The sequence below is a fragment of the Babylonia areolata genome, chromosome 2 (genome assembly GCF_041734735.1).
Source record: "Babylonia areolata isolate BAREFJ2019XMU chromosome 2, ASM4173473v1, whole genome shotgun sequence".
Lineage (NCBI taxonomy): Eukaryota > Metazoa > Mollusca > Gastropoda > Neogastropoda > Buccinidae > Babylonia > Babylonia areolata.
This window is the reverse complement of record NC_134877.1, coordinates 66,374,452-66,388,384: the sequence shown is the minus strand read 5'-3', so window position 1 is coordinate 66,388,384 and position 13,933 is coordinate 66,374,452. Positions and strand designations below refer to the sequence as shown.

Below are 13,933 nucleotides of genomic sequence, written 5' to 3'. Positions count from 1 at the left end.
TCTGTGAAAACCACATGCGTATGGCTAGCAGAGGGGACAAACTGAGGAAAGGTCAATGCTACAGTGTTGTGAACGCACGTTGGTAAGAGGTTGAAACGGGAAAAGGCAACAGTTTGACTGACGGGTTTCCAGTTCATGGGGTTGTAGGATTCCTGTGTGGGCAATGGTCCTTGGTCCATGATCATAACGGTTACAAGTGTCACACTGTTGCTGTGCTGACTCAGGACAAACTGCGGTGTGCTGTCTAAAACAGCACAGCAGCTGATGTGTCTTTGCCTGTTTAGATGTTGTTTTTATGTTGTCTTTTCTTAATCACCCTAATACATGAGACTATTGGAAACATCATAAATGAGAACAACACATCTTCGGTTAAAAGTTGTAACTGTAGAACTGTAGCAGGACAAGGACAACATACACACAATTTCTCCTTCAACACTTCAATACGTCGAGGCAACACGGTTTCTGCAATTGACTATGTCTCAGCCCCCAGCCATCCAGCAGCTAGACGGCTGCTTTCTCCACAAGCATTCTCCCCACCCCTGTGTCTGGCTCTGGTTTATGCAGCTGGTGTCAGGCTTGACTGGGGGTTGGGGAAAACCATCTGTTGGCAGCGAACATTGGATGTCAACTTGACGATGCATAATTATACTGTGCTCGCAAAATCTACAAATCACGGAATTATGGCCAACTAGAGAGCATCGAAGTTAGGAAGCGAAACAATCCTGACATTGAAATCTAAGATAACACATGATGGTACTGGTCACTTCTCTATTATTTAGGTGGTTGGTTTAATTCAAGTCGAAATATCGGTGTCTATTCTCATGTCACGGCAGAAGTACCAACTTTTTGTTATAAACCCAGGACAACGCACACGCTCAACAAACATTAAACGTTAATCTAAGATATTGGAGCCGATCAGTTTCATCAAGGCGCATTTTGCAGCATAAGATCGAAACCATACAAAAATGTAGAACATACGCAAATGCAAAACGGCAACTTATCATGTAACTGCAAAACACACTTCGGTTCTTTTCCTTCTTTTGGCTTTCTTCACGCCCGTGCAGCCCCCTCCCTCCACCCCCACCCCCTCTCTCTCTCTCTCTCTCTCTCTCTCTCTTCACACATACACACATGTAAATGCCGACTCGTGTACATTCGAGTGAACATTGGAGTTGCAGCCCACGAACGAAGAAGAAGAAGAATTATTCAGCAGTCTTCATGCGTAGCTTTTTTCATGCGCAAGCCAGGGGCTAGCTGCCTGCGAGAGGTGAGCATGAGCCGGAATTCTTTTTTGTCTGTGTGTTGTTTCGCCAGCAGCCAGTCAAATACTTTGTGGCATCGATTGGCAGCAGAACGAAACCTGAGCTGAATAATTAAGTCCTAACTGAAAGAAAGAAAAGGCTTACGAATCGCAGCTATTCAACTCCCAATTCATCAAAGTTCGGTAAATGTTATAGTGATATGGGAACATGAAAACGGCACTCACACATTAAATTTCTATTGATATTAGTCTTAATCTGTTCCATGAAAATACTTCTGTCTGAGATCTCTTTTTCTGTTTGTGCTGAATTAATTTCATGGACAATAACCAACGTTTTCTTAACTTCCTTGTTCTTGTTGTTTTTGTGTTCAGTCTTTCATCATTAAGCACTGGCATCTTTGCCTTTGGCAACGTTTTGTTTTACTAAGCACTGGCATATTTGCCTTTGACGACGTTTTGATTCACTTAGCACTGGTACATTTGCCTTTCGTAATGTTTTATTTCACTTAGTACTGTTATTTTTGCCTTTGACGTCGTTTTGTTTCACTTAGCACTGGTATATTTACCTTTGACAACGTTTTGCTTCACTTAGCACTGGTATATTTACCTTTGACAACGTTTTATTTCACTTAGCACTGGTATATTTGCCTTTGACAACGTTTTGCTTCACTTAGCACTGGTATATGTGCTTTTGGCAACGTTGTGCTTCATTTAGCACTGGTATATTTGCCTTTGACAACGTTTTACTTCATTTAGCACTGGTATATTTGCCTTTAACAACGTTTTGTTTCACTTAGCACTGGTATATTTACCTTTGACAACGTTTTGCTTCACTTGGCACTGGTATATTTGCCTTTAACAACGTTTTGCTTCACTTAGCACTGGTATATTTGCCTTTGACGACGTTTTGCTTCACTTAGCACTGGTATATTTGCCTTTGACGACGTTTTGTCTCACTTAGCACTGGTATAATTGCCTTTAACAACGTTTTGCTTCACTTAGCACTGGTATAATTGCCTTTAACAACGTTTTGCTTCACTTAGCACTGGTATAATTGCCTTTAACAACGTTTTGCTTCACTTAGCACTGGTACTTTAACAACGTTTTGCTTCACTTAGCACTGGTATACTTGCCTTTAACAACGTTTTGCTTCACTTAGCACTGGTACTTTAACAACGTTTTGCTTCACTTAGCACTGGTATACTTGCCTTTAACAACGTTTTGTTTCACTTAGCACTGGTATATTTGCCTTTAACAACGTTTTGCTTCACTTAGCACTGGTATATGTGCTTTTGACAATATTGTGCTTCACTTAGCACTGGTATATTTGCCTTTAACAACGTTTTGCTTCACTTAGCACTGGTATACCTGCTTTTGACAACGTTTTGCTTCACATGGAACTGGTATACTTGCCTTTAACAACGTTTTGTTTCACTTAGCACTGGTATATTTGCCTTTAACAACGTTTTGCTTCACTTAGCACTGGTATACTTGCCTTTAACAACGTTTGCTTCACTTAGCACTGGTATATTTGCCTTTGAAGTTTTGCTTCATTAAACATTGACATCTTTGCAATCGGCAACGTTTTGTTTCACAAAGCACACGAATCTTTGCCTTTCGTTTTGTTTTGCGCCACCGTTTTACCTTTTCCTTTGTGGTCAACAAACGTTGCGAACAAACTTTGTGGCGCTGAACATAACGTGACATCCAAACTGTAACATGCGTCTGCATGATTCCAGTCAATGCCTTACTGGAGGGACACACAGAGACCAGACAAGAGCTGCCGAAGTCGTGCAAACCACAGGACGTCCTGACCACTCAACGTACATCGCCATTGTTTCCCGTTATCCAAATGGCTGCCAGTGGCACCAGAAATGCCAGATTCCTTTTGCAGTCCGTCATGCCTGTTCTCCTTGTCACGAACGAACTGTTGCTTTGGTTCACTGTCTGCTGATGCTGTCCAGGAGTACCATGCCAGACTCTGTGTTTTTTGTGTACTGTCTGTCCTGCTGGTCTGATGGGTAAAGATAAATAAATTGATGTGTGCAGATTATACCGAAATGAGAGTTTAGGTGGCAGAATGCTTAAGACGCTCATCTGCCAATACCAGTGTCCGGGAGGGTCTGGGTTCGATTCCCGATCTCGCCCTTTCTCCCAAGTCTGACTGGAAAAAATCAAACTGAGCGTCCAGTCATTGGAATGCGGCGATAACCCGAGGTCCCGTGTGAAGCACGCACTTTGCGCACTTTAAAAAAGTTCCCACGGCAACAAAATGGTTGTCCTCTCGCGAAAATCTGTAGGAGAGATATACTCTCATATGCACACAAATATATATGCATATTTATGTGCGTTGGGTTACGCTGCTGGTCAAGCATCTGCCTAGCACATGTGGTGTAGTGTATATGGATTTGTGCGAACGCTGTGACGCCTCCTTAAGAAACTGAAACAGCGAGTTTGTTGTGATTGCTACGATCTGGTGTCCTGTCTGCAGTAGTCATCCGGTTCGATGTACGCCATTTCTGGCCCAGGTGACGGCACAGGCTATGTTGGACATGGAAACACGTAGGAACTAAAGCCATTGAGTACACAATTTGATGACGTAGAAAGCCAAAACAAACATCCAAACTCTAAAAGAAATCGACGCGAACTCAAAACTCGAATGCTTTATTGAGGGTTAAAGAATAATCGTCAATGTTTCTTTTCACAAAATGACATCACAAAAGAATAAAGGAAACCAGAACAAAATGAAGCAGAAAGCGGAGTTTATAAAAAAAATAATAATAATAATAAAATGGAAAAAAAGGGAAAGGAGAAATATTGAAAACAATCATTTGATGAAATTCACATCACATCTTAAAGAAAACTAAAGTGAAGGCAAGTCTTCATCAAATAAATCAATAAATGAATGAATGAGTGAACAAAATAGAGGAAACAATTGGGAGACAATCAGCGAAGAGAAATTTGAAATTGCTCTTTCTTTCTCTTCTTTATTCCCCTTTTTAACGTCTGATTGTCTGCTTGTGAGTGTTTTTGTGTGCCCAGCTGGAACAGCGATATTGCTGTTCAATGATGGTTTCCACGCAATCTAGCAATTCTCCGCTTTCAAGTCTCGTACCATATATTATTTCAAAGGATAGTAGCTACAAATCGTCTTCATATTCACCATCGAAATTTCCTGACATTTTTCAGATTTCTTTCCACACCGTAAGACACACATACACAATAATAATATAAAAACAGAAGAAATTACATACACATATTATATATATATATATATATATATATAGAGAGAGAGAGAGAGAGAGAGAGGTGTGTGTGTGTGTGTGTGTGTGTGTGTGTGTGTGTGTGTGTGTTCATATATACATAACAGACACTCACATGTTTCATCGATGCGGTTCTTTTTGTTGCATTCAATACATGAAATTTAATGCCAGTAGAATCACGAAAATTCTACTGCTTATTTTCACATGCACGTGTGTGTTTGAACACGATGAAGACAAAAACAAAGCAACACCAACTAAACCCCAATGACAGCAACAGCAAAATCAAAATAAATCTGCGTTTATGATAAAACTATGACAGGTCAAACGAAAAAAAAACAACCAAAAAAACAGGGACAGAGAGACAAATATCCAGCAAACAATACAAGGAATCAACGAGCAGAACGAAAATGAAGGAAACAATTCAACTCTTTGCTTTAATCATTTCTTTCCCTTTTTATGTTCATACAATTTCATACAAATGTACAAGATCAGCACTCTATGTTATAAATGTATTCACAAATCAGCTCCTTCCTATCTCTGTGGCTGCCTTCACCTCTACACTCCATCTCGCTCTCTACGATCGGCTTCGGATCCACTCTGTTTACGTATACCCAGATTCAAACACTCCACTGTTGGCCGCCGTTCTTTCTCTGTCTCTGGACCTTGCAATTGGAATGAACTTCCTCTTTCGCTTCGTCAGGTCTCCACGCTTTGAAGTCTGGCCTTAAAACCCACCTCTTTCCAAAATAGCTTCCATTCCCGAGTCATGCATGCGTGTGAATGACTCGTGCGTAAGCACTTTGATTTGTCTCTGCACAAGATTCAGCGCTATATAAATACCTTTTTTTTCTCCACTTTTTTTTCTTTCTCGTTTTTATTAGGTTCCCTCTCAAGCTTTACCGCCAAAGTTCATCACCGTCCCAGTATCGTCAGCAGAGGGTATCGACCGCTAAATACGAATGGAACTAAACGTAGCTACTTGACAAAAAATTCCAACTTCACAGCTAACAAGATTTGCACAGGAGAGAGGGACGTCGATTCCAATTAATCGAATACATCAGACTCTCGAATTTGGGGCTTCATAATTGAGGGCACTCTTACCACCTAGACACAATCTACCCAATCCAGACACAATTTTCTCCACTCAGACACAATCTAACCTTTCGGGTACATTTTGAAATATAAAGATTGGGCGGCTAGCGGTAGAAGTAGGCAACAGGTTAGTGTCTGATTTCCAGTTCACTGTCATCCGGACAGCCATTCCTTAAAGGTCCTGGACAGAAGAGAGAGAGAGATGCAAGAGTGCCCTTGTAGAAGGATAATTACGTCTGATTGTTTGGTTACAAGCGTGCTTTTACTCTCTCTCTCTCTGTTTGTGTGCGTGCGCGCGCGTGTGTTTGTGTATGTCTGTTTGTGTGTGTGCGTGTGTCTGTGTGTGTGTGCGCGCGCGCGCGTGTGTGTGTGTGTGTGCGAAAGCAAATGAGTGACAGAGTGAGTGCGATTGAGAGAATGAAAGAAAATAATTGCAGTGGAGTTACAGAAAGAGAAAGAGAGAGACCAGCCGCCGTGGCGAAGTGGTTAGCGTCGCGGACTGACGGCTGGGAGGACGTGGGTTCGAATCCCAGCGGAGGTGGGTTTTTCGGCCCGTGGCCGGCTCCTACCCAGAGTTAAGTGTGCTGTGGGCTTAAATGGGGAGACTGGGACCACACAGTCGAGTGTCATCCACTTCAAGGATGCGTCTTTGGGTGTGTTGCTCTAATTACCTGACCAACACTGCAAGTGTCTGTATCTCTCGGGCCTGGTTAACGCCGGGATATCATTATGACAGGAAGCGTAGAGTACAGCCTTGTCACGCAGTCCCAAACCAAAATGGACCTCCATAGCAACATCGTCATCATCATCGTCATCCTCCTCCTCCTTCATCGTCATCAATATAAACAAAATAGTCTCAAAGTCTGTGGCCTTTCATGCCCTGCTCTCATGGTGACCTCAGTTTCGATACCCCTCCACTTCTGTGCTTGGGGTGAGTCCTGTCAATGTCGTCAGTATCGTCGGATTCGTCGGGGGCTGTTGTTTGAGGGACGTGGTGGCGGTCTCCACTCTGGGAGGGATGCTCACTCAGTTTGGCTCCGCGACTAAGCCATTATTGTCGTTAGTAGGGGGCTTAGTAGGTGGTGTCCTAAGTACGTAAAATCAGAACAGGCACCACTGAACACCACCGAAGTGACTCAACAGCAGTGCAGGGTCTCCTCTGGTGTGTGGCTTCCTGGCGACCTAACATCGATGGTTCCCTGTGGACCGCCGACGCTGGAACTGCGACGGACGAACCTGGGTGTGGCCGTGTATGGGGGAATCTAAATGAGCGGCGTGGGAGTAATGCCACTGAAACGGTGCAGATGATGGGGCAGCACAAAAAAAAAGAAAAAAAAAGAAAGAGAAAGAGAGAGAGAGAATGAAGGAATTTGTATTTCTATTTGTATTTCTTTTTATCACAACAGATTTCTCTGTATGAAATTCGGGCCGCTCTCCCCAGGGAGAGCGCGTCGCTACACAACAGCGCCACCCATTTTTTTTGTATTTTTCCCTGCGTGAAGTTTTATTTGTTTTTCCTATCGAAGTGGATTTTTCTACAGAATTTTGCCAGGAACAACCCTTTTGTTGCCGTGGGTTATTTTACGTGCGCTAAGTGCATGCTGCACACGGGATCTTGGTTTATCATCTCATCCGAATGACTAGCGTCCAGACCACCACTCAAGGTCTAGTGGAGGGGGAGAAAATAACGGCGGCTGAGCCGTGATTTGAACCAGCGCGGTCAGATTCCCTCCCTTCCTAGGCGGACGCGTTACCTCTAGGCTATCACTCCACACAAAATGGTTTGATGTGTCAGAAAGACGTGTGCATAGCCTACTGGAACATGTATTTGTATTTCTTTTTTATCACAACAGATTTCTCTGTGTGAATGCATGAATAAGTGAATGAATTTTTATTTCTGAGGGCAATAGAGCAAGCAAACAATTGCTTTTTTCATCCAGCCCTTGAAAGGGAAAAATGTCAACAACAAAACAGAGAGGAAAGATGGAGAAAGAGAGAGAGGGGGGGGTGGGGGTGGGGGGTAGAGAATAAACAGAGAAGGTGAAGGAGAAAGATGATGCAGAGAGAAACACAGAGACAGGCAGACAGTTACAGTTGTTGTTTGTGAATGCTTCAACACACCAGAACAGTGTGGACTGATGTTGATACAGCCACAGCAACATACCAAACACACACTGATAAACCAGCATCTCCTTCACACACTCAAAACTCAATGATTTGATTGTGTCCTCAATAAATGATGAATCGTGATAAGGCCCTGGACTAAAGCAAATACTACGAAGCGAATGCCCCCCACCCCAAGCCCAATTTGACGTGAAGTTGTCTGGATACAAAACACAAGAGGAAAAAACTTTGAACCTACTTGGGAGAGGAGAATTGTGTACTTCGACTCGTAGAGTCTTCAAAGCACCTGATGACAGCAGCAGTCACAAGTGTAGTTTTCTGGCTGCTGAATAATATTCACTTGTCTTGAGAACAGTTCACTGCTGGTTGGAAAAGGTGGATGGGTGAAGGAAGTGAAGTGAGAGAGAATCTAGACAGTGAGAGGAAAGGGGGGCGGGGGAAGAGAAAAAAGAGGGGGAGGGAAGGGAAGGGGGAAATGGGCAGGGTGGGGACGAGGGAAGCTGTGATTTGGTTTAGTCCTTGATGCTGAGGCAGTCTGGACGCTAGTTTTCAAATAAGACGATAAACCGTAAATCCCGTGAGCAGAATGCACGCTGACCACGTTCAAGAATCCATGACAACAAGAGAGTTGTTCTTGGCAAAATTATGCAGAAAAATCCCGTTTGATAGTAAAGCACATACAGTTGCAGGGTGGTGCTGCAATAGACAGCAGACGACTACGCTGGCGGTCCTGCAAACCCTGTCATCGATGACACTTCTCAGGATATTGGCACGGTCACTGTACACAGGCAAAGCACTCAGACACAGGCGGACCCGATAAGATACCACTCAGATCACAGAGAGAGAGGTGGCAAAGGACACATCCCCCAGCTTCCCAAATCGAGGGTATCAAATCCAGAACCTCTCATTTTACTAAGTGAGGATGGAATGACCTCCTGACCACAATCCCAGTATTACACAGACCGACTGGATATAAGGTCCAGACACGAGAGGACAGAGGTACCTCTGAACTATCGCAGATTCATCCAAGGGGCGTGACAGCCGAGTGGTCAGAACGCTGGACGTCTGTTCCTCAGGTCTGTCATGTTGGTGGTTCAGATCCAGCAAGTTCCTATATGGTTAATGGACGGTGGCGGGAGGGGTGGGGGTGGGGTCTCAGGTTATGAGGTCAGTCATGTTAGTGCCGTATTGATACTGACGTATAGACGCTTGCAGAAGAAGGAGAAGACAAAGTTGACAGAGAGACAGGGTGGAGGAAGTAGAAGAATAAGAACAAGAACAAGAACAACATGAATAAAAACAAGAGAAAGACAGAAGAGGAGGAGGAGAAGAAGAAGAAGAACTACAACAACAACAAAAACAACTACTACTACAACTACAACAAGAGGAGGAGGGGAAGAAGAAAAGGGGGAGTGGGAAGAAGAAGAACAACAACAAAGAAGAAGCTGATGATGATGATGATGATGACAAGAATGAAGGTGAGAGTGATGAGAGAGATGAAATCGAGGGCCAATTGTATCTTAGATGGTAATGTTCCCTCACCGTTCTGGCAGTCCTGGTGGACAGAATCGAGTGGACAGGCAATAGCTTCTCTTCGGTTTTGTGTCCGATTCTTGCCATCCAGCCAGCAAAACCCCACAGCGTCTAGAAATGTTTGGCCAACCTGCGCAAGCCAGCCCCAATCAGGAAGCGGTTTATTTGGGAAGCCAGTAATGTCTGTAGACTGCAATCACCATATCATGTTACCGTGTGATTCGCAGCCCAGTTGCTTGATGATGCTGGAAATGCATTTTCTCAATCTCAAGTAAGAGACAGACACAGAGAGAGAGAGAGAGAGAGAGAGAGAGACTCTGTGTGTGTGTGTGTGTGTGTGTGTGTGTGTGTGCGTGCGTGTGTGTGTGTGAGGGAGGGGGAGTGGTAGTGGTAGTGCCGGGGTTAGGGCGGGGGGAGGGATGGAGGGGCAGTAGTTTGTTCGTACAGGGTGCGTGCAAGTGAGAGTTTATGTGCGTGTGCGTGCATGTGTCTGCATACTTCATTTCTCTCTCTCTCTCTCTCTCTCTCTCTCTCTCTCTCTCTCTCTCTCTCTCTCTCTGCAAAATATTAGAAATCTGTCATTTCCATTCTGCTGCAAAACGAAAGTTGTAATGTGACCAGAGTTTTTTATGCTTTAAGACTGAGAGAAGAGCACTTTCAGCCCTAAACAGAAATATCATCCTTGTGCTTTCCATTTAGTTTACTCGTTCTCAGTGAGCTCACTGTGTATTAAGTGGATTGTTTTCGTTCTTCCTATTTTATTTTAGTTAAGATGTGTGTGCAACACGTGCACCCAGAATGTATACAGGTCGGCGACCTTACATTAAAATTCTTGCGTTCTCTCTCTCTCTCTCTCTCTCTCTCTCTCTCTCTCTCTCTCTCTCTGTATGTGTGTGTGTGTGTGTGTGTGTGTGTGTGTGTGTGTGTGTGTGTGTGTGTGTGTGTGTGTGTGTGTTGGGTAGGGAGGATCTCACAGAGTATATTGCATCTTTTACATTCCATCTGCGTTAACCATCTACCAGAGAGAAAAAAAACAACCCAGAAAAGTAAATGGAGAAATTGACTTTTGAAGTCCGAAGCTACAAGGGCTCGCAATTATGCTGCAGTGGAACACGTGTAACAGATCAGTGTCTAACATAAAAAGAAACTGGGAAACAACAGCAATGCGCGCGTGCAGTGGGGGGGGGGGGGGGGTCAGGGGGGGGGGCGAGGGGGGGATAGGTCACCCACACACACTACGAGACACAAACTACGAAACAGATAAACAGTGAGACAGTGAAGCCAGCAGAAGGACAGAGAAAGACAGACAGTCACAGACACACAGAGACAAAAAGAAAGGGTTATCTGATGCAAAGGGAAAGCACCTCTTCACTACATTGCAGCCGTGCCCTGCACAGCGCACACAAAGGTACTGGGGCTTGTTTACTGTAAAACACAGTCATACTCTTTACACAATGTTAGTAGAGTGATGGCCTAGAGGTAACGCGTCCGCCTAGGAAGCGAGAGAATCTGAGCGCGCTGAGTTCGAATCACGGCTCAGCCGCCGATATTTTCTCCCCCTCCACTAGGTCTTGAAGTGGTGGTCTGGACGCTAGTCATTCGGATGAGACGATAAACCGAGGTCCCGTCTGCAGCACGCACTTAGCGCACGTAGAAGAACCCACGGCAACAAAAGGGTTGTTCCTGGCAAAATTCTGTAGAAAAATCCACTTCGATAGGAAAAACAAATAAAACTGCACGCAGGAAAAAAAAAAAAAAAAAAAGGTGGTGGCGCTGTAGTATAGCGACGCGCTCTCCCTGGGGAGAGCAGCCCGAATTTCACACAGAGAAATCTGTTGTGATAAAAAGAAATACAAAATACAATGATAGTGAAGACGGGTGAACTGAGATGCTATCGTTTCAAACTCCCCAACCTTTGTACACACAAAAAGAGAACAGGTCGACATGGACGGATGTTTGCAGAAGCTGTTGAAGTACTACATGTGCACGCCTGCATTGGGCTGCACGCACCACACCTTCTTCTCTCCCCCTCCCTCTCACCCACACACGCACGCACAGAAGCTTGCGCACGCCCATACTTAAGAGACAACTGAGTTACTAATGGATGGGCTGCCTGATTAATTTGTTGATTGCTGGCGTGAGCCCCTGGAACCATCTACCAGGACAGGGCCCTTTCTAACAAGTAATAAGACCGTTTCATTTTTCCCAGGCGGCAGGGGAGTGGTGGGGTGGTGGTGGTGGAAGGGGTGGAGTGGTGGGAGGGGGGGGGGCAGTGAACACTCCAAATGGTTTTCTTTTTGTCACACGTGCTGGTATTTCTCCTGCCCTCTTTCTCTCCACCCTTCCTTCACCGCCGACCTCCGCTGGGCCTCGCTTTGCTCATCATACTTTGATCATGTATTGTCGCTCTCTGTGACTGTGCCTCGCTTTGCTCATCATACTTTGATCATTTATTGTCGCTCTCAATGTGCCTCGCTTTGCACATCATACTTTGATCATGTATTGTCGTTCAGTGACTGTGCCTTGCTTTGTTCATCATACTTTGATCATGTATTGTCGCTGTCAGTGACTGTGCCTCGCTTTGTTCATCATACTTTGATCATGTATTGTCGCTGTCAGTGACTGTGCCTCGCTTTGTTCATCATACTTTGATCATGTATTGTCGCTGTCAGTGACTGTGCCTCGCTTTGTTCATCATACTTTGATCATGTATTGTCGCTGTCAGTGTGCCTCGCTTTGTTCATCAGACTTTGATCATGTATTGTCGCTGTCAGTGTCAGGAATGTGAACGGCAAAGCGAGGCCCTGCACGAACAGGGGAGAGAAGCAATCATTCCGGAGAAAGACGAAAGGCAAACAAGTCCTAGCTCTGAAAATAAGATGCAGAGCAAAACGAAGCCAGTCAAACCACGAGACAGCTCTGCCAGTACCGACAACGGCACAACAAAGGCACAAGATCCTCATCAAGATCAGAGAAAACCGTACAGTCAGAGAAGAAGACCGATTTGTCAAGAGAAGACAAGACAAGGCGACACGAGACAAGACATGTTTATTTCGGGAAATCCCATTGGGGTACATGAACATGTTATACATGCTGCATGTCACCAATAAAACATGTAAACTGCGGTCAGCATTGTGCTCAGTCACAGTCGCCACACCAACTAGTCAGCTGAGAAATGCATTTGAAGGGGGGGAAAAAAAACGACGCATGCATTTTATTAAGCAGCACGGACAAGATGTAGGAGGCAGTTTGAAAAGGGAACCAAGGCCTGGGGTTAACGGCTCAATCCATCACAGAGGGGCCTGTGACGTCACGCTTTAAGTCCAGAGAGGTCTTGACGAGGTTAGGGCGTTTCCAGCCACTCTCCGTCAGACAGATTACGTGTATAGAGAAGAAAGAAAGAAAGAAAAAAAGGAAAGAAAGAGAGAGGAGATGAGAAGGAAAGGAAATTACAGGAGCGGAAGGGAGAGAGACAGGAGCTGTAAAGTGTAGGAGAATAAGAGGTGGTGTGACGTCCGTTTTCTTATGAGGTTTTGATAGCGTGGGCAAATCCGTTTCTCTCCCTATTTTCCCCCCCTCACATACCCACACCCCTTGTTTCCCCTTCCCGCCCTGTGCCAAGCCCCTCCTCTCCCCGCCAATGCTGGAAACATGACCAGACCGTGTCAGCTTTCTGGTGACAGACGACACGAAGGGAAGAGTCTGAAGATAAGACAGAAGCACGCGAATGAAAGCTGTCTGCCTGGGCAGATGGCAAGCGCGGGACAGTTATTTCCGCCTGGACATTGCCGGCAAGAGATCTGCCTGTTGGGGTGACAACACCTAACAAGGAACAGGAGACAGGGAGAGAGATTAGAACGAAATGAGGGAGTGGAAGGAGAGAGAGGGGGGAGAGAGAGAGAGAGAGAGAGAGAGAGAGAGAGAGAGAATGATAGTGATTGAGACAGGAAGGGAGACAGAGAGAAATTAATTCGGATTTATCTATATATATATATATATATATATATATATATATAAGCCATTGCTCCTCATGATGCGGAATGTGCGCATGATATCCATTGAAAGCATGAATAAGTAGATAAACAAATAAATGAATGAATACATAGATAAATATATTACTGTTATGGCTCACAGTACCGGGTAAGCATCAACGTAAACTTTCTTATGAAATAGTGATTTATCTATATCTGAATTAATGGGGGGGGGGGGTTCTAGCAATCTCAGTAGCAACCAACGACATCAGTGAACTCGGTTCAAAAGTTGAAGTCTGTCTGTAATAAATTAGACAAATGATTTTTTTCTGGAACTGAACACCAAGGACAAAACTTTTGTTGTTGTTGTTTTGTTTTGTTTTATTTTCTGTGACTCTCTGCGCAGGTGACAAAGTAAATCATCGCATTTACAGTTCCATATCGGTAACGATGCTAATTCCGATTTTCCCAAACCCAATATATCTGTAACGATATCACCAATCTCAATCTTGAATCCTTTCTTAACCAATATTAGATACTGTTTTTTTTCAAGTCATGAATGTCAAATCGTTCGTCTGTTCGGATTTGAGAGAGAAACGTATCCATTGAAAGTTGTTAACAATACTTATTCAAATGTTTATGGTGACACGTTTTGCGTTTGCATCATGCTCCAGCAGCGACTAGAAGAC

General features: G+C 44.4%; 1 protein-coding gene across 1 annotated transcript in view; it reads right to left on the bottom strand.

Annotated features, from left to right (window-relative positions):
* The window catches only part of LOC143278139 (uncharacterized), a 35,987-nt gene that overhangs the window by 1,360 nt on the left and 20,694 nt on the right, over positions 1-13,933 (bottom strand). Inside the window, exons 6-8 of the mRNA XM_076583174.1 lie at positions 8,422-8,479; positions 3,089-3,217; positions 123-244 (exon numbers count right to left, since the gene is read on the bottom strand). Of these exons, the coding sequence (XP_076439289.1) occupies positions 123-244; positions 3,089-3,217; positions 8,422-8,479 (309 nt within the window). The remainder of the gene's footprint in view (positions 1-122; positions 245-3,088; positions 3,218-8,421; positions 8,480-13,933) is intronic.